The 20,937-nt window shown below is 40.3% G+C and overlaps 1 protein-coding gene and 1 pseudogene across 2 annotated transcripts in view; both read right to left on the reverse strand.

Annotated features, from left to right (window-relative positions):
- Positions 1 to 8,112, reverse strand: part of NEDD4 (NEDD4 E3 ubiquitin protein ligase) — a 171,244-nt gene extending 163,132 nt beyond the window's left edge. Inside the window, exon 1 of one of the 2 annotated variants that reach the window (XM_053593914.1) lies at positions 7,488 to 8,112. In XM_053593914.1, the coding sequence (XP_053449889.1) occupies positions 7,488 to 8,096 (609 nt within the window). In that variant the 5' untranslated portion in view covers positions 8,097 to 8,112. The remainder of the gene's footprint in view (positions 1 to 7,487) is intronic. The other variant, XM_053593915.1, reaches the window with a different exon arrangement.
- Positions 8,113 to 14,573: 6,461 nt separating this feature from the next.
- LOC128587590 (replication protein A 32 kDa subunit-like) lies at positions 14,574 to 15,377 on the reverse strand (annotated as a pseudogene).
- Between the last annotated feature and the right edge of the window lie 5,560 nt (positions 15,378 to 20,937).

The following is a 20,937-nucleotide window of genomic DNA, read 5'->3' on the forward strand; positions in this document are numbered from 1 at the left end:
TTTTTAGAGATGGAGTCTTGGTCTAGCTCAGGCAGGTCTGGAATTCAGGAGATCCGCCCACCTAGGCCTCCCAAAGTGCTGGGATTACAGGTGTGAGCCACCATGCCTGGCCCTTATAATATATTTATGTGTGATTATTTAATGTTCTTTTCCTCTAGGCTATAAATTGAGTAAAGCTCATTGTCAATCATTATCACCTCATGCCCTGATCCAATTGCCTAACACACAGTAAGTGTTCATCAAATATTTGCTAAGCAGATACAGAATTCAAGTATTTACAAAGTTCATCTGAAAGCTATAGTAAGAAAAGATATGAAAAAGCGTTAAGAACATTACAAGTTAATTTTGCATGTGCTCTATTCATCATCTTCCTGAAAAAAGTCTCTCTTGCTAAATTGTTTTATTTGGGCAATTATTTGCAACAGGACAGTGGAAAGACCAAATCTTTCGTACCAGAGAGTTGTGGGTTTCAATCCCAGATCTGTTACTTACTGGGAGACGGTTTTTTTTTTTTTCTTTTTCAGGCCCAGGCTGAGTTCAAACCCACCAGCATCGGAGCATGTGGCCAGTGCCCTAACCACTAAGCTATGGGCACCCAGCCTGGGAGAAAGTTCTTGAGCAAATCACGCCAGATTTCCTATCTGTAAAATGGGGATAACACCACCTACTTTTGAAATATTGCTGTGATGATTACAGCTAAAGTGTGAAAATATAACCTGGTGCCTGGCACATAGCAGGTGTTCAATTAAAGACAGCTATTATTACATTTAGGTTGGCTCTTTTTCCCTGAAGCAGAATACTTTCACTAACACATCTGCACACTGCTGTGATTATTTGTTCACATTAATCTCATTATTGTTAAAACATGTCTCATGTCAGTGGAAGCCATACATTTGGGTCAGGCCAGGAGTTACAATAATGGGCTACAGACATATTTATTGCTCTATTTTCAGAAAAATCTTATGTAAACTCTTTTCTTTTGTTTGTGCTGTGCCTTTATCGTTGCATTTATCCCCAGACTTCTCCCATCCAAGTACTAACCAGGCCCGACCCTGCTTAGCTTCCGAAATCAGACGAGATATCCCCAGACTTCTACTCTACCCATTCCCTTATCTTCTTATAAGTTTGGTTTAATTGGCCAGGGAGCCAGAATAGATAGAAGCTTCAAGGATGAAGTAACATTCCTCACTACAGAACTCAGCAGAATGGTGGGTTTAGCAATTCAAATCAGCAATCTGATTAAAGGTTCAGCACTGAAGTAGATAACCATGGTAAACTGAAATGCAATTATGTACATCATCTTCTCTTCTGCTCCTGGTGCAGAAGAGTCAACAGCAGGCCCAGCACAGGCAAGGTTTGGGGAGAGGGGAGTTTCATAGAGGTGCATGGTTATCATGTTCACCAGTATGGAGCACTGAGGAGAAGAGAGAGGTGTCATTCGGAGATGCGTCAGAAGGACGTCCATTGGCACGAGGTACTGAGCAGGGGAGGAGGGTGCTGCACAGTAATCAACAGCAACAATCCCACTGGCATCTGAGGATGTGAAGAGCTGAAGACAGGTGCAGAAGTGGCAGAGAGATGTCTGCATGACTGGGAAATTAGTTATACTTAACATACGGAGAATCAGGAGAACTGGAGAAATCAGTATGAATTCATGATTTGTAAATAAATCTATTTACAGATGGATAAGAGATAGCTATAGGTTCATGTGTATACTTGTATATGTGTGTACAGCACACACACACACACACAATTTCTTAACTCTGTTCACTGAGATGGCCAAAGAGCACATCCCAGCCATAATGAGCACACTGACCACCCAAATCTCGGCATCTAAAAACCATCTTCTACTAAATGGAACCAGTGCTCCTAGGAAAAATGGCAGATTCCAGATAGAGCTGGCAAAGCAAAGGAACGTACAAGAGAATCCTGGAGCAGCATCTTCCAGGAAGCAATGAAGTGTCCAAAGAATGATGGGGAGCAGTCACAAGGATTTAGGAACCTCCTTAAAAGGGCTCACATTGGCCAAATTGGGACACTATGACCACAAAATGTTTAATGACAGTATCTGATTACAACCTATTGAATAAAGTGGGTTGATATAAATAAATGACTGTACAAATAAATAGGAGGGCTAGGTACAGTGACTCAAACCTGCAATCCCAGCACTTTGAGAGGCTGAGGCAGGGCGACTGCTTGCAGCTAAGGTTTTGAGACCAGCCTGGGCAACATAAAGAGACTTTGTCTCTACCAAGAAAGAAAGAAATAAATACCCCAGCACAGTAGTGCACCTGTAGTGCCAGCTACTCAGGAGGCTGAGGCAGGAGGACTGCTTGAAGCCAGAAGTTTGAGGTTGTAACGAGCTGTGAGGTTGACAGAGAAAGACTTTGTCTCTAAAAGTTAAATAAATGAATAAATAAATGGGAGGAAGGAGAGGGAAAGCTCTTTCTACACAGAATGCTAATGAACACAGATGGAAGTAAAAATCAGAGTTTTGGGTACCAAAGCTAGGAATGAAGACTTGATAAGAAATAGGATACTGGCATCATCTCAGAACATATCCCCACGAAAAATTAATCCATTATAAAGAGAAAAACATGACATTACCAAGAAATCTGGCAAACACCAAAGTGACCAAATGATGAAGGTTATCACTGACAGCACTGGGACAAGGCAACATCGTGTGTGCTCTGACATGATGCCCCAAGAAGAGCACACCACCAGTTCTGTGATTCCAACCACGATGGCAGGACCTAAACATGGTCCTGAGGAAGTAAACAGACCCACGTTCTGAAGCGCCTTCCAGGATGTTCACCATGTCCTTCTTAAAACTGTCAAGGGTAAGAAAGCCTGAAGAACTGTTACAGAAGAGGCAGCAGTGACATGACAAATAAATGCTACATCTATGTCCCTACCTGGGATCTTGGATAAGAAATGGGAAAAGAGAAATTATTAGAAACTTTATCAAAACTTGAATGGCATCTATAGATTGGTGTTAATATTGTCAATGACAATTTTCTAGCTTGAGGTTGGATGGTTTTACTATGCAAGAAAGCGTTCTTGTTTTAGAAAAATACACACTAAATATTTAGAAATGATGGGGCCCTGTGTCTGCAGCTTGCCTTCCAATGATTCAGAACAAGACTAATGAAAATGGCAAAAGAAAGCATTAGGGAACAACTGTAGTACAATGTTAACAGTTGCAGAACCTGCGTGAGGAGGATACTGGAGTTCTTCGTGCTGTACTTTCAACTTTTCTGTTAGTTTAAAATAATTTAAAAATGAATTATTAAAAACAAACTCTAACTTTTCTGTTGGTTTTAAATAACTTTAAAATAAATTATTTAAAATAAACTATATTCGCTTCTTTGGTCTCATGGAAACCCATGAAAAAAGCTTCAGAATGGTGCTGGAATTAAAGAGTTCCAAAGAAACACTAGTGGCAAAAACAATACATGAAAGACTGGGACAGATTACCAAGGCGGCTGCTGCTTAAGCTTTGTTCCTCCTCCTCTGTGGGCAGTGCATAAGGGTTGGAGAACTTTGTTCCCAGATTCTGTATGATGCCAGGTAGGCAGGGTCAGCTTCCACTCAGCCTTTGTGGATCCCGAAGTGTCAGAACATGCCCTTCTGTTGCTTATGCATTGTTGTGGCTATCACCACCAGAGGCATCTGTTCTTTTAAATGGGCAAACAACTCCCCAAACTGGCAGTAGAGACTCTTAACTCTTTCCTTTTTACTTCTTTCCTGCTTTTCTTGTTTCAGCCAGGCTTCAGTTATAGCAAACAAAAATCATTCTACATGTGTTAAAAAGAAAGAAGTTTGGGGCGGAGCCTGTGGCTCAGTGAGTAGGGCGCCGGCCCCATACGCTGAGGGTCGCGGGTTCAAACCCAGCCCCGGCCAAACTGCAACAAAAAAATAGCTGGGCGTTGTGGCAGGCGCCTGTAGTCCCAGCTACTCGGGAGGCTGAGGCATGAGAATCGCGTAAGCCCAAGAGTTAGAGGTTGCTGTGAGCCGTGTGACACCAAGGCACTCTACCCGAGGGCGGTACAGTGAGACTCTGTCTCTACACAAAAAAAAAAAAAAAAAAAAAGAAAGAAAGAAGTTTATTCCGAGAATTAGGTGCTTATGAAATCATTGTAGGAGCCAGCAGAGGAGCCTCTAAGCTGCACTTCCAGTGGAATGGAAAATACAGAACTGGCCCACCCAGGAATCCACTACTTCTGCTTAAGTTACAAAGGTAGGTAACAAGGAGTCACCACCAGAATTTATGACTTTAAGAATATACCCAATCCAGACATCTGGAAGCCACCGCCATTACCTCTGTGACTTCCTGTCAATATCCACAAAACAAGTTATCAGACACTGGAATACTTTTGCAAAAGACCCTCAATGCCTACATGACTATTGTTTGTCAGCAGAAAAAGCCAAAGAAACAAAACAATACACTCTACATCATTTCTATCCCCCCAAATCTCAAATAAGTACACCTAACTTGGGGACCTATTTCAGATCCAAACATCAATTGTAAGGAAGTCTTGAAAACAGTGTGCTGATTCCCAGTTGCTACATTCACTCCTCCTTGGAAGAAGTCTGGAAGGGATTCTTCCCTCCAGTCCCTGTATCTACCACCCTCCTCCCCACCAAAGATCGGGGACAGTTATTCTCTGCTGTTAATCCCAAGTGACTTCCAGAACAGATTTGGTACAAATTACATTACACTTCTTCCCTAGTTTGTTAATGCTTTAATGGCAAAATTCTGCATATGGAGCTATTTCTTAGTAAAAGCTACTTACTGTGGAAGAAGGGCTAGAATTCACTGGAAAGTGAGAGAAAGGTATTATGATCTAAATTTTAGCAAACTTCAACATTAATACACTCATATCCTGTGACCAGCAGCTATTTGCTATATACTGATTAAATTATAATTCTTTAATTATCTTTTTTTTTTTTTTTTGGTCTTTGAGACAAGAGTCTTCCTGTTGCCCCAGGTAGAGTGCAGTGGCATCATCGTAGCTCATAGCAACCCGAAACTCCTGGTTCTCAAGTGATCCTCCTGTCTCAGCCTCCTGAGTAGCTGGTACTACAGGTGCCTGCCATGATGCCCAGATAATTCTTCTATTTCAGGAGAGACAGGGTCTTAATCTGACTCAAGCTGTTCTCAAACTCCTGAGCTCAAGCAAACCTCCTTCCTTGGCCTCCCAGAGTGCTAGGATTATAGGTGTGAGCCACCATGCCTGGCCTCTTTCATCATCTATTCCACTATTTCAAATCATTTTTCTCCTTGTTTCAGTTTCAAATTTAAAATAAAAACTGTCCCCTTTTGCTGTATAGAAAAGCTACTTTACTTTTAATCAACAATAGAGGGTTGCCTATTCCCAGACTAGTCATTTTAGAAATGATATAGCTGCAATGTTTTTCTTCTTTAAAAAAAAGGGGGGGGAGATCAAGGGGTCTGCAATCCCTCTTTTATTTTTGTGGTGGACCAGAAAATAAACAAACAACAAATGATAGTGATGAAATGGCAACTTCTACCAGAGAACAAGTGACTTTTGCTATTCCCACTAGACAGTGGACTCCTTAAAAGCTGAGACTACCTTTTTTTCCTCCTCTCTATTGCTGCTGCCTAGCACAATGCATGATATAGAGCAGACAGCAAATAAGTATCTCTTGAATGAATAACCCAATTACAATTGAAGAAGTGGAAGATGCTTCACCATCAGTCTTATTTCCTCTCTCACTCTTGGCCTCAGTGGATAAAGGAGACAGAAGGAAATTTGAGTCATGGAACTGACAGCCAGACCCCCAATAGGATAGGCCCATGCCATGAGATTTCCCAGAAGTACAAATCCTTCAGCAAGTTCTCAGGAAATCCTCATTTCAAAGGGTGGAGTTTCTGGCCTATTGCCCCTGTTGCTTAATGGCCACAATTACCTTGATTTCAGCTGGGCAGAGGGGTGGCAATTGAAAACAGATAAATTAATCAAACAGATAATTAAAAACACAGATCCCATACCAAAAGGGAGAAAACAGATGGTGAATAATTTCTTTGGCAGATCAATTGGCTCTGCTGGAAGTGGGTGAGATGAGAAACGTGGAATAGCAGTGACAACTACAGCAGGGAAAGAAGTCCAAGGCTAGCCTGGCTGGGTTGGAGGCCAGCTTGAAGTTATCTGCACCAGGAAGTTTATGTAGCAAGTAGGGAGATATAACCGAAAAAGAAGAAAGCTATTACAGGTGCAAAGCTGCATTTTCTTCTGATCTGTTTTACAGAATAACAGGACGTTAAATAGAATATTATTTTCAGGTCTAACACATTGACTGCTGTTTCTGAACAACTACCTGAGCTGAAACCATTTGTCCATCATCACTTTGCTTCTCTTCTGGCAGCAATACCTAAGAAATTAAATTCTAATTGCATCACCCTGATAACTTGCTCACTATTTATAAACAAAGAACTCTCAAGAGAAGTATAAAGGACATTTGAAGACACCAAGTTACCAAGAGAAGGAACTATTGCGACACTTTTAGAAGAAATCTAACCAAGCAATATACAGTAAGTTAGGCTGACAGATCTCTAGTTAATTGGGTCCAATCTTGATAACAGGTACACATGACAGTTCGGTCAGCAAACACTAAGAACATAGGGAAGCCACATCTCATTTAAAACGGAACAAGCTTTCCAAACGCTTTAAAAATTAAGGTAAATCAGCATAAGTTATTTAGCTGAGTAGAGACATACTTGCCTTCTTTAAACTCCAGAACTTACTGTAGTTTCCAAAAGGAACAGAAGTGGGAAGTTCTTTAAAGCATTTAAACTTTCTTGGCTTTATTTTTTAACACCAGCGAGGACCGGTGAAACAAAGCATGAGCTTCCCACATCGGACATTTGTTGCTAAATAGGAGGAGAAAAATCTATTTTCCTTCCTCCCCATCCCTGTCTCTTGGGATTAAATACGGGTTTCAGATGAAGAGAGAAAAAACAAAACAGCTGATGACCATTCACTGGGAAGTCTCCAACTCAAAGTTCGTGAAGTCGGCCAGGCCCTATCCCCAGGCTCCTCAACAGCGGGGATGCTAAGCCCCGGGCAAAGCGCCCCACCCCCAGGGAGCTCCCGTACCACGGGCCCTGGGTGACAGGAAGGGTCTGGCGGGGTGATGTGCGTCCCCAGGCGCACACACCCGGCTCACTCGCAGCCCGGCCCGGCTCCCTAACATTTCCTGAAAGGAAACTGACAAAAGGCAGGCGGTTGCACCCCAGCGGGGAGCCACCCACAGGCTGGCTGCCTACAGCAAGCCCGGGACCCAGGCGCCGGGCCGCCCCAAGCTCCACGCTCCCCGCAGTCCCCACGACGCCCGCGCGCTCCCGGGGCTTGCGCAGAGGGAGGAGGGGCTGACAGCCGAGCCGCGGCCGCCGGCACCGCCGCTGCCTCTCCGGGTCCAGCTGATGAACAGCCCGACGTGAAGCCCGCCCGCGGCCCGCGCACCTCGTCCTCCAGGAGCCCGAACACCTCCACCGCGCAAGTTGCCATTTCCCAAGGCTTCCAGCAAACAGGACGCGCTCGCCCCCGCCCAGGGCTGGCAACCGTGGAGAGGAGGATGAGGGGGAGGAGGCGGGGAAGAGCCGGAGGAAGAGGAGGCGGCGCTCCGCGAGCCGCTGCAGCGCCTCCCCCGGCGAGCGGGCGCCGGCGGCGCGAGGCAGCTTGGCGGGAAAGGGCCGGGGGCGCGCGTGGCGGGGACCCGGGCGTGTGGTCTGCCCCGCCACTGGGGTGTCGGTGGCTGACGAGCCGGCAGGGGAGCCCGGGAGCCCTGGCACAGCGCCGAACCGGCTGGGGAGGCCGCGGGAACCGCCTCCGACAAGTCTCGCTGGGATCTAGACGCCTGGGAATGGGCGTGTTTAATACCAGCCTGAATCCCAAGCTGAAAATTACAGCCATTTCTCGTCGTTTAAAGATGCGGATTCCAATGGAAGCTGCACCTTGGGAATGCTTAGCTTGGGCGTGGCAGCAAATGGGGAGACCTGAGGGGATCTCGTCAGTCTTGGACTCAGTGTGTGAAATTCTGTCCTGTGGCTTGTAGACACCGTGCCAATTCATGAGCTATTACCTACTCCATGGTCTGTGCATCTTTACCACCCTTCAGGCTTAAGCCTCTAAATCTGTTTAGCTAAACGCTGGACGGGAGTGAAGAAGCGGGAAAAATAAAATGAACTAGGCCTCCTGGGCTGTGGAATTATGCTTTTTTTTATACACACGTCTGACAGGTTTTATACTTTCACAATTGCATAAAGACGGCCACCCAATAAAGGCCCCACAAAAGGGACTAGGGACAATCATAAGCACCCAATTCAGAATCCATATCTTGTTTTTCTACAATTGCAGAAATTTGCAAAACTCTATAATCTCAAAGTCTAATTTTTATTTTCCTCAAGGAATTCAGAATAATTATAACTGACAGTTTAGAGTGCTGATCTGTGGGAACAAGGCTATAGCCCATATTTGTTTGTTATGTAAGAGTTTGTTGTACTTTCACAGGGTCCATTTCACTCATGTATCAGAATTCTACTGACACATAATCCCAATTTTATCTTCTCTGTTAGGCGGAAAGCGGTGGCAATTAAGTAAACATGAGTGCAAAATTACAGAATGGTTAGAAATTGGCTTATCTAAATCTAAAAAGCCTCAATAGCATTAATTTCTTTGTTTTTTTAAATTCATGTACAACATATTCAAAGACAACAATATAGTTTGTGATTATGGTGTTTAATGACTCAGCCCCTTAGACTTTTTTAAAAATGAAGTAAACTCCAGAAATTTTTCCCCAATGAAACCCAAACACAAAACAATACTTCTTCTTTTAACTTTCTTTTTCATGCTATGTGAAGAAGTTTAGATTTTATGCTTCAGCAATGAAAAGCAGTGCTTTCCTTTATTTTTTGTAATTAAAATATCGTTTGGGTTTTTTTGATATTACAAATAATGCTGCTATAAACAGTCATTCATGTATCTCCTGAAACTCTTTGTGAAAGAGCTTCTCCAGGGTATACGTCTAAGAATGGTTTTTCCATCTGAGACTGAAAGATCTTTATTGAATAATGCCAGATTCCTTTCCAAAAGGTTGTATGTGAGTCATATAAAAAGTTTTGAGACAGACTGTGTTTTGGTCCATTATTTCACTTCCAAGAAACATAGTTGATAGCATCCTTTCTGGTTCACTGGTGCAAGTTTCAATTTGGTCAGCTTATTAGTGTTGCTGGGAGGGCTTCATTTGTTTCCATCCATGTGGACTTTTATGTTTCTTGATTTTTGTGTATCTCAAAACTTTCATAATGACTAAAGTACAGGTCTACACCCAACTAGGAGCATATGAAAGTCCTCATTGCTATACATCAGTATTTTTCAACCTTTTTATCTCATAGCACTATATTTAAACTTCCATGTCACACTTTAATTATGTTGATCAAAAAAAGGAGTATAAAAAAGAATATAATTCCTGTACTTTGAACTTTTTTCAAAAATAATTTAATGATCTTTAAAAATTTTCACAGCATACCAGTTGAAAAATCACTGCTATGCATCTTTGCTTACACTTGATATTTTGCCAATCTTGTAAATATAAACTATTTCATTTTGAGTTTAATTTGCATTTCACTATTAATGAAGTTGAACAACTTTTCCTATATTGGTTATTTATTTAGGTTTTCTCTTCTGAAAGTGCCTATTCAAGTTTGCCTATTTTAATATTTTGCTTTGCTTATTTTTGGCCAATCCTTCTAGATCTTTACATACATAGGGTGCCAGAGCCCAACTGTGTCCAGGAAGGATCTGCTTAGTGGAAAGGTGATGGCAGCAGTGCAAAATCAGTTATAAAGGGATAAGTAATATCCCCTAATAAAGTCAGATAAGTAAATAAAATGAGCAGTAATGAGAACCCCGTTTTTCGAAGGAGTTACAAGCATGGAAAGGGAGAAAACTGGAATGGGCAATATCTTGTTATAATAAAATTGGAAGTGTTGATACGAACTCAAAGTTTACAATACACCATATATATAGAAATAAATAGTAGATGTAAAACATGTGTTGCATACTTATTATACACTTACCTACGTATATGCCTTACCTTTGTACAGGAAGATCGTCTGGGAGCAGTGACTCCCCAAATCTGAAATAGTTTCAAGGATATTGAAGTTAAAATCTCATGAATGGTTCCAGACTGGCAGACAGAAAAGAATGTATTAGGGTTCTCCAGAGAAACAGAAACAATAGGATGTGTATACACAAGAAAAGATTAATTACAGGGAATTACTTCATGTGATAATGGAAGCTGGCAAGTCTAAAATGTGTCCTGTGGGGCTGCAGGCGGGAGATCTGGGAGAGCTGATGGTGCAGAAGTCCAAGGGTCATCTGCTGGAGGATTCTCTCTTGCTTCAGGAGGCCAGTCTTTTTGCTCTATTCAGGCCTTTAACTGATTGAAGGGCAACTGGCTTTACCCAAATTTCACCAATTTAAATGTTAATCTCATTCATAAATATCCTTCAAGTGAACCATCACAGAGGCATGACAAATAAAGGCAACTCACGATTCTGATCTGTATTGCTATCAAAGACATTATTTGGCATTTGCTAAAAAAATGGATGTATCTGGGAATTAGATCATTGTAATGTATGAATGTTAATTGCCCAATTTTATGGTTGTATTGTGACCTCGTTTGTAAGAAGTATGCACTAAAGTATTAGGAAGTGGGGCAGCAAGTTGGCAAAATAAGTGGTACAGGAAGAAAGGCTATTTGAACTAAACTTTCAAATTTTTCCATAAATTTCAAATTCAAAACTTTTGAAAATGTGTTTCAAATTTTAAAAAAGAATAAGTGGGCCAGATGTGGTGGCTCACACCTGTAATTACAGCACTCTGGGAGGCTGAGACAGGAAGATTGTTTGAGGCCAGGAGTTCAAGACCAGCCTAAGCAAATAGTGAGATTCCCTTGTCTCTATAAGAAATAGAAAAATTAGCTGGACATGGTAGCACATGCCTGTAGTCCCAGCTACTTGGAGGGCTGAGGCAGAAGATCTGTTAGAGTCTAAGAGTTTGAGGTTGAAGTAAGTTATGATCACACCACTGGGTTATAGCCCAGGCAACAGAATGAAACCCTATTCCCCACCCCCCAAAAAAGTAAAAATAAAGAAAAAAGAAATTATGAGGTTAAACAATAAATAAATAAAAGTCTTCAATCAAAGGAATGAGGGCTCCTTAATGGAAGGTTGATTATAGGACTGGGGCAGGAAATGTACACGATGAACCTAGAGGCCAGGCATGGAGGCTCACGCCTGTAATCCTAGCACTGTGGGAGGCCGAGGCAGGAGGATCACCTGAGCTCAGGAGTTCAAGACCAACCTGAGCAAGAGCAAGAACCCTGCCTTTACTAAAAATATAAAAAATAACTTGACATTGTGGTGCATGCCTATAATCCCAGCTACTTAGGAAGCTGAGGCAAAAGAATCTCTTGAGCCCAAGAGACTGAGGCTGCTGTGAGCTATGACACCACGCACTCTACGCAGGGTGATTGAGTGAGACTCTGTCTCAAAAAAAAAAAAAACAACAAAAAAAGATGAACCTTGAGCATCTTACAGTGCTAAAAAAGAAAAAAGAGAAAGAAAGGAAAGAGAAAGGAGGTAAAAGAAAAGAAAAGGATCAAACCCATAATGACACGAGTATGTCAAAGATCTCCCAATGGCCAAAGCTGGAATAATTTGAGCAATAAAGTAAAGTAGAATTACAATATAACCCAAAGCATAAAATAAATATACAGAAGTTCATGCTAATATAAATAAATAGTTAAGTAAATTAACAGGGAAGAAGAGACATATTTCTGTCAGAATTGCAAATAAGTTATATATATTACAGATACTCTGTGTGTCATTATATATATGTACAGATACTTTCATGTGTCAAAGTAGGATGCCCAGACAGCTATGAAAACATTATTTCTAGGTATATCTGTGAGACTGTTTTTAGAAGAGATTAGTATTTGAATTGGTAGACTGAATAAGTAGATCTGCCCTCACCAATGCTGGCAGGCCTAACCCAACCCATTGAGGGTTTGAATAGAGCAAAAAGGGAAAGGGAGGATTATCTTTCTGTTCTTGAGCTGGAATGTCCATGTTCTCCTTCCTACCTTTAGACATCAGTGCCCCTGGTTCTTGGGCCTTCAGACTCAAACTGAATTATACTATGGGATTTCCTGATTCTCCACCTTGCACACAGCAGATTGTGGAACTTGTCAGCCTCCATAATTGTCAGGTAATTTCTCTTAAATCTCTCTATAACACAGAGATATAGATGGATACATAGATTATCTACATCTATATATTTATCTGCATATCCTATCGTTTCTATTTCTCTGGAGAACCCTAACCCTAATACACTCTGCTGTCAAGGAGAGGGAGTATAAATTCCCACTACTGCAGCCTAGGCTAAGCATAGAAAGAAATTTATTGCTCAAATTATCTTGAGTACTGTATGGAAGCAGGTGCAGGGAATGGTAATACACAGTGGAGAAACCTGACAAACACTACCTCAGCCACGTGATCAAGTCAACATCAACAGTGAAAAGTAAATAGTAAATGCCCTGAATGTGATGGGATGAGAAGGACATTTTACCTCTGTGGTCTTGTTCCCTAAAAGTTATAACCCCAGTTTAATGAGAAAAACATCAGGCAAATTTCAATAAAGAGACATTCTACAAAATGCTCAAAACTGTTCAAGTACATCAAAACCAAGGAAATTCTGAGAAACCATCACAGCTAAGGGGACATGATAACCAAATGTAATGCAGTGTCCTGGCTGGGATTCTAGAACAGAAAAGGAGCTTTGGATTAAAAACTAAGAAAACCTAAATAAAATATGGATTTTAGTTAATAATGCATCAATATTTGTCCATTACCATAATAAAGAACCACACTAATGCAGGATATTAATAATAGGAAACTGGATGTGAAGTATATAGGAACTCTCAGCACTATCTTTATGATTTTACTGTAAATCTAAACTGTTCTTCTAGGCCGGGCATGGTGGCCCATGCCTGAAATCCTAGCACTCTGGGAGGCTGGGGCAGGAAGATTGCTTGAGCTCTGGAGTTCAAGACCAGCCTGAGCAAGCGCAAGACCCTATCTCTACTAAAAATAGAAAAATTAGCCAGGCATTTGTGGTGGGCATCTGTAGTCCAAGCTACTCAGGAAGCTGAGGCAAGAGGATCCCTGGAGCCCAGGAGTTAAAGGTTGCTGTGAGCTATGATGATGCCATGGCACTCCAACCTGGGCAACAGAGTGACACTGTCTCAAAAAGAAATAGATAAATAAACTGTTCTTCTAAAAAATGAAGTTTATTAAATAGATGGCCAGATCTTAATTTTCTTCACTATAGTTTGGCACAGATTTTGCCACATTTATTCCAAAATACTTTTTTTCTTTGCTATTGCAAATGTGGTGTTGATGTCTTTTTGAAAAAATCACGTTTCCTAACAGTTTAGTCCTAACAATTTAGTGCTAGTTGGCAGGAATATAACTGAGTTTTGTATATTTACTTCATATAAAACAAACTTAATGAAATTTATTATGTTTAAAATACTTGTCACTTTTAATGTGAACATTCATTAACATCCTGAATGATAATTTTCCTTCCATATATTCTTAGCTTGCATTCCTTTTTCTTAAATTAGTATCCTTAATATTTAAATGAGCATGGTGGAGGCATAATTGTCATGTTCCTGGATTTTTTTAAATAAATTTTTTTCCACTATGAAAAGTGTTAATTTTTGTTTTTACAAAGGGAAAAAATGTTCAAGTAAAGTGTTATCAATCAAATCATATTTGAAATGTACCAAGACATACTGATACATTATGAATTCAACAATGAATGTTTAATAAACAAATTTCTTTTTACAACGGAACTCTTTTATTAAACATATGAATGTGCTTACTTTGTACAAAATGCAGTGATACTTCTTCCTCTCTTCTGCCCTTGGAGACCACCACCCTTGAACTTCATGTTCATATAAACATGCTATCATGACAAACAGCAGTCATGACAAACAGGTGAAGAAAAGTGCAATTCTGGAAGTAACATCACTTAACCAAAGTAGGAAACAAAACCAGGAAGAGGCCAGCTCATTTCTCGGCTTGTGCTCTGCCCACAGACCCTCGTCTCACTCTTCTCCTTTCAGCGGGAAACATTTTACGAACAGAAACACCTGAGCATTATTTGAGTACTCTTTTGTAGCATCCTTCTTCATTCTATCTGTCTGATGCTATAACTAGCTTATTTATAACTTCTTCAAGAAATTTCATTCTGGGTTATAGCCCTGTTAATTACCCATAGTACTTGGAGCTAAAACAAAACAAAACAAAACAAAACAAAACAAAATACAGAAGAGCAGTAAGTTTCAAAAGGATGTCAGCTGAGACCTTTACAGATGAAACCTACTTCCAAGAAGTCACCTGGCCAAACATATACACAGCTGGAGACAAAACACTATGAAAATAGGACCAGCTGGAAAATCGGTCCCTGATTTAGATCCAGTTATTCTGCATTTGTGGATTGAAAATAATCATCATCCACAGTAGAATAGATGTGCCCCCTCATTGCTTAGAAAAACCACAGCTTGCTTAATTGAGGCTACCTGCATATGTTTAAGCTGGTTCTTGAGATCATGAAAAGTTCAATCCTTCAGGTCTTGGACAAGCCTTAATCAAATTCAGCACCTGGTTTTGAGCCGTAGTGAGGCCATTTGCTGGCATGGAGCTAGTCTGACCAAAGCTCCCTGCTTCACTCATTCCTGGATTGCTGATGGGTGCTCTCCCTGCTGGGGGCTGGCTGTTAGCTTTGGTCAGCGTCAAGTGTGCATTGACTACTTCCAGAATATGTGTGGTAAACTCATTCATATCCTCCAGGGGCATGATCTTAAAGGCTACCAGGCTCTTTTTGTTCTGAAAATATCTCAGGTGGCCTGCCACTTTCACTTATGTTTCTGGAGGAACCACTGTGTTTTCACTGCTGGTGTTATCTGTGTCAACCCACTGGTGAACATCCATGGGTGCAGCTGTCACGTCATCTATTTTATAAACCATGTTGGTTGGAGCCTTCTCTGAATGTCTAATTATCCCCACAAGAATGACCTGTGAAATCTCAAGATTCCCAATTTTGAATACTTCATCAAAAAGGGTGGCAGAAAGCAACTAAGGTGTAGTACAGGGCACAATGTGCTGGGCTCAGGCTCTTGATTTCCCTTCGGACTGAGTAGATATCCGCCATCCAAAGCCCCCTGGAGACTGTGTGTAGCTGCCGGCTCACCCGTACGTGGAGCTGCCATAGCTGTCAAATCCACCACTATTCCACATCTTCGTGGCGGCTGCCTCAGGAAACAGGCCCCCAAGGTGCTGGCCTGGGGGGTTCATAGAAAACCTGAGAGTCCCACTCTAATAAAAAAAATTTAATGATACATATTAGATTTACACATTTTGGGATACATGTGATAGTTTGATATATTTATATAATCAAATCAGAGTAATTAGAATATCTATTACCTTAAATATTTATCATATATTTTTTCTTAGGAACAATCAAATTATTCTCTTCCAGCTTCTGAAATGTATAGTTGAATAATGTTGACCACAGTCATCCTTCTGATCTATCAAAAACCAGATCATCTTTGGGTGCCACCTGTGGTTCAAAGGAGTGGGGCACTGACCCCATATGCCATAGGTGGCGGGTTCAAACCCAGCCCTGTCCAAAAACTGCAAAACAAACAAACAAACAAACAAACAAAAAAAAGGATCATCTTTTTTTCATCGAACTATATATTTGCACCCATTAATCAATCTCTCTTCTTCATTTCCTTCTTCTTCCCCTTCTTAGCCTCTGGTAACCACCAATATTACTGTCTATTTTCATGAGATCCATTTTTTTACCTCTCACATGTAAGTAAGAACATGCAATATTTGTCTTTCTGTGCTTGGCTTATTCACTTAATACAATGATTTCCAGTTCCATCCATGTTTCTGCAAGTGACAGAATTCCATTCTTTTTTTATCTGAATAATATTCCATTATGTGTGCATACCACATTTTCTTTATCCACTCATCCATTGATAGACACTTAGGTTGATTCCATATTTTGGTCATTGCGACTAGTGCTACAATAACCATGTGAGTGCATATACACATATCTCTTCAATATGTTGATTTCTTTACTTTTTTTGATATATATCCTATAGTGGAATTGCTGTATAATATGGTATTTTGGGGTTAATAGCCAGAATATATTAGGAGCGCAAATAACTCAATAGAAAAAAACAAACATCCCCCAAACCCAAATAATATGATTAAAAATGGACAAAAGATCTGAATAGATATTTCTCAAATGAAAACATACAAAAAGCCAAAAGGCATATGAAAAATTCTCCGCATCATTAGCCATCAGAGAATGGAAAATCAAAACTACAATGAGATATTATCTCAACCAAGTTTAAATAGCTTTTATCAAAAAGATAGACAATCACAGATGCTCACGAGGATATGGAAAAAGGGGAACCCTTGTCCACTGTTCGTGGGAATGTAAATTAATACAGCCACTATGGAAAACAGTATGGGGATTCCTCAAAACGCTTCTTAAAAAAAAAGTCATGTTTCTTCTTTTAAAGAAAATGGTATTTGGCGGTGCCTGTGGCTCAAGGGAGTAGGATGCCGGTCCCATATGCCAGAGGTGGCAGGTTCAAACCCAGTCCTAGCCAAAAAACTGCAACAACAACAACAAAAAATAAATAAATAAAAATAAAAAAATAAAGAAAATGGTATTTGCTTTCGTGTTTTTTGTTTGATTTGGTTTGGTTTACTTTTATTTCTGGGCTTTTTAAACTCCCTCCTTTTTTTTTTTTGTTAAATTCACTTCTATTCTTAGTTCACTAAGATTATTAACTATAAATGGAAATTGCATTTTATTTAACATTGTTTTCTACATCTCTTGAGATGCTCTTTTTTTCTTTTAATATTTTCTTTTAATATTTTAGTGTGGTACATTTTGGTAAATTATGGTATGATGGTTAAATTTGTGTGTCAATTTGACTAGAGTAGGCAATACCCAGATAATGGTAAAACATTATTTCTGTGGGTGCCTGTGAAGGTTAGAGGAAGAGATTAGCATTTGAATGGGTAAACGGGTAAAGGAGATCTGTCCTCACCAATGCTGGGGGCATCATCTGGTCCACTGAGGGCTGGAATAGAACAAAAAGGTAGAGGAAGGGAGAATTTGCTTTCTTCTTGACCTGGGATATCTATCTTCCTCTACCCTCAGACATTGGAGTTCCTGGTTCTTGGGACTATACTCACAGACCAGAGGATTTATACCATTGGTTATGAGACTTTTGAACTTGGATTATAATTACATCACCAATTTTCCTAGGCCTCCTCCTGGTAGACAGCAGATCATGAGGCTTCTCAGTCTCCATATTCAGGTGAATCAATCCCTCATAAAATATATTTTATTTATATGCATCCCATTAGTTATGTTTTTCTGGAGAACCCTAATATACATGGTAATTAATTATGATAAATTTTGGCTCAGCACCTGTAGCTCAGTTGCTATGGTGTCAGTCACATACATCAGAGCTGGTAGGTTTGAACCCAGCCCAGGCCTGCCAAACAATGACAACTACAACAAAAAAATAGCTGGGTGTTGTAGCGGGCACCTGTAGTCCCAGCTACTTGGGAGGCTGAGGCAAGAGAATTGCTTAAGCCCAAGAATTGGAGGTTGCTATGAGTCGTGATGCCACGGCACTCTACTAAGGGTGACATAGTATCCTTGTGAGCATCTGTGATTGTCTATCTAAAAAAAAAATTATGATAAATTCTATGTCTAAGGGCATAATCATTCCAGATTTTCCTAGTCTCTTCAGGTTTTGACTTAAATAATTTTCTTTCTTCCTCATTTTTCCGTGAGTGTGTTAAAATAACTAACTGGGAGGTCATTAGGCTGAGATGGCTCCAATGCCTGGGGTTCCTGTGTAAAAAAAACAAAAGCCTAATGTAAGCAGTAAAATGAAATTTAAGCTCAACCAATCAGAAACCACCTCTAAATGGGAACTTTCCACCAGATTACACCCAAGTAAGGCAACTGGCTATAGCCAGTCAAGTAATTCTTTACTTCCACATTCAGCCTACAAAAGTTTATTGGCCATGGGGCTGGGCCAGAGCTCTCTGAACCTCTTCTGTTTCTGAGTGCTGCCTGATGCATGAATTGTTCTTTGCTCAATAAATTATTTAAAATTCTAAAGTTCATAAGTCTATCTTTTAAAAGTCTGAATCTAAGTACTAGAAGTTAGTGTGTGGTTATGACAGTGGAGGAGGATGTCTGTTTTTTATCATTGTCTCTCTCTGTGTTGGAATAGAGAGCTGTTGTCTGTTTATTTACAATTTTCTGGTTGTTGTACCCATCTCTAAGAGCTCCTCAGGTTCACTGGCTCTCTATCAATAATTTCTCATCCTCTTTTAGGATTTTGGACACTTCCAGATGCTAGAGACAAAAATCTACAGCACTCTCTGTCAAATTATACCATCTTGTCATTTCTACTGCAGCTACTGCTGCCAGGCTATTCCAGCAGAGGGAGAGCTGCCTGCAGTTTATTATCTCACAGGGCTCCCAACACTACCCACATTTTCTTAGACCTCCAGAATTATTAGGGAATTCTAAAATCACTGCCTACTGATACTCAGTAGTGAAGATGCAGGCAGGAAGTAGAGTCCTTCCCCCCAAACACTTGACTGTCTCTTGCTTTCTTTTTTTTTTATCTTTTTTTTTTTATTTAATAACTGGTTTTTTTTTTTGTTGTTGTTTGTTTGTTTGTTTGTTTTCTGTCTCTTGCTTTCATTTCCAACTCTCTCTTCAGGGTAGGAAACCGACTCCTTCATCATCATTCATTCTAGCCAAATATGTTGCTTATTCATCAACTTTGGCTCTCGGTACTCAAAATCCAGTCTTTTGAGATTCAAAAAACCTTTTGTTTCAATTTATTTTTTCTACCAGGAGAGTCAAAGCTCTATTTTGAAACTTATAAACTGAGCATTGACTCATCTTTCTCTTTTAATTCTGTAGCCCTCCCCTAAGGGCAGTAATACCAAAAGCCTCACTACTGCTAGGATTGGGGAGGGGAAGGGGACAGGATATTCTAGGAATATAAGTATCAAGAATGAAATTTCACAATTATAATCTTGACACAACTTCCACACCCTTAGCTTTTTCCAAAGCTTCAGACATGTATTCCCCCTCCAATTATCTCTGCCTGAATAACATGAAGAAACTTCAAACTTACTAAATCCAAAAGTAAACTTACTATCATCCTATATTCTCTGTCTGTGGAAATGGCCTTCTTGCCTACCTGGTTTCAAAGGTTAGAAATTTCTGAGTATCCTCAAATGCATAATCCATGTCCCCCCAACCTTCTTCCCTCCACCAATTTGTTACAAAACAAAAATTTTAAAATAAATACATAAATAACAAATTCTTTTTTCTTTCTCTGAGAAATTTCCTCTCATTTTACTGATATCTATGGCTGATATAACATATGTACTATGTCAGTGCACATAATTCTCTTGTTCTTGGCCCAGACTGATAGCCCTTTGTCTATTTTATCCCACCCATCTCTTCTGAGACAAATATTGGCATGCAGGTGGTTTAGTCTGACTCAGCTTGTACTGGCTCCCAAATATCCAAGTGCAGCTTTGGCAAAGTCACGTTGGTAGCTTGAAATTAACTACAGTGTATTTACATCCTAGAAATAGGCAAACACTACAAACCAAGGTATTTTTTTTTTCTTGGAGAGCCATTTATTTAACTTTTATGAGTAAACTTCTGATCCTAGGGAACATAAGTGGGGGACTGAGAAAACACAACAGGGAAGAGAGTAAAACCAATGCAGTGGTTTTTGAGTTATTGAGTTCGATGTATATTATTGAGCTGATGTGGGACTCAGTCTCTACTCAAGACCCCCGAAGATCCATGCAGAATGTACTTCAGAATTGTCCTTTCAAGCAAGGAGTACGTATCCACTAGCTTCCATTCCCCCTTGGACAAGGGTTGCCTCACAGAGTATTCACTCTTATCCCATTTCCAGACTTGCCTGTGTGTAGAGTAGCTGAGTAGGCTCCTGAAGGCATGTCCAACAGCAGTGCCGGTGAGGCCCAGGGGCAGAAAGTGACAGATATACTAAAGAACTGAAATGAGTTGCCATCTGGTTATATCTCTACAGCGCTGGTTGCTGTGGCAAGGTCCGGAGCAAAGCTTAGTTGAGGGAAAATGAGGCAGAGTGAAAGAGAATTCTGATACTACACACACTGTCAGATCTGTCCCATGCTCAGTCCATCATGTCACAGAGCCCTTGAGCTGGTGGCCATGCTCAGTCCATCATGTCACAGAGCCCTTGAGCTGGTGGCCATCTTTTACTGCTTCAAAAGATTTAAGAGACCAGGATTAGTAGGACAAGCTGCAGTGTCTACTGTGGTAACTGATCTCAGGGCCCTAATGATATGTATATTATCTCCCTCCTACATATACTTCCCCCCCCCAGTGATGATAAATGCATTTCATTGTTCATTATTTATTTAGATGTTTAAGCTCTCACACTAAGTTTTTACAAGTGGATGAACACTGACAAATTATTTTTCCCACAGAACTATAACCAGACATTCCCAGACATATAAATATATGGTTGAACTAACAGTAATACACATCACTGTTTTATCAATTACATAATAAAACACATTATCAAGCATCCAGATATTAAGTTACACAGCTCAAAAGGTATATATAAAATATTAGATGTCTGTTCAATTCATTAGCAGAAATCCATTTTTTTCTTTTTTTTTTTTTGGCAAGAGATTGGGAAGAGATGGAA

The sequence above is a fragment of the Nycticebus coucang genome, chromosome 6, assembly GCF_027406575.1.
Source record: "Nycticebus coucang isolate mNycCou1 chromosome 6, mNycCou1.pri, whole genome shotgun sequence".
In the NCBI taxonomy this organism is placed as follows: domain Eukaryota; kingdom Metazoa; phylum Chordata; class Mammalia; order Primates; family Lorisidae; genus Nycticebus; species Nycticebus coucang.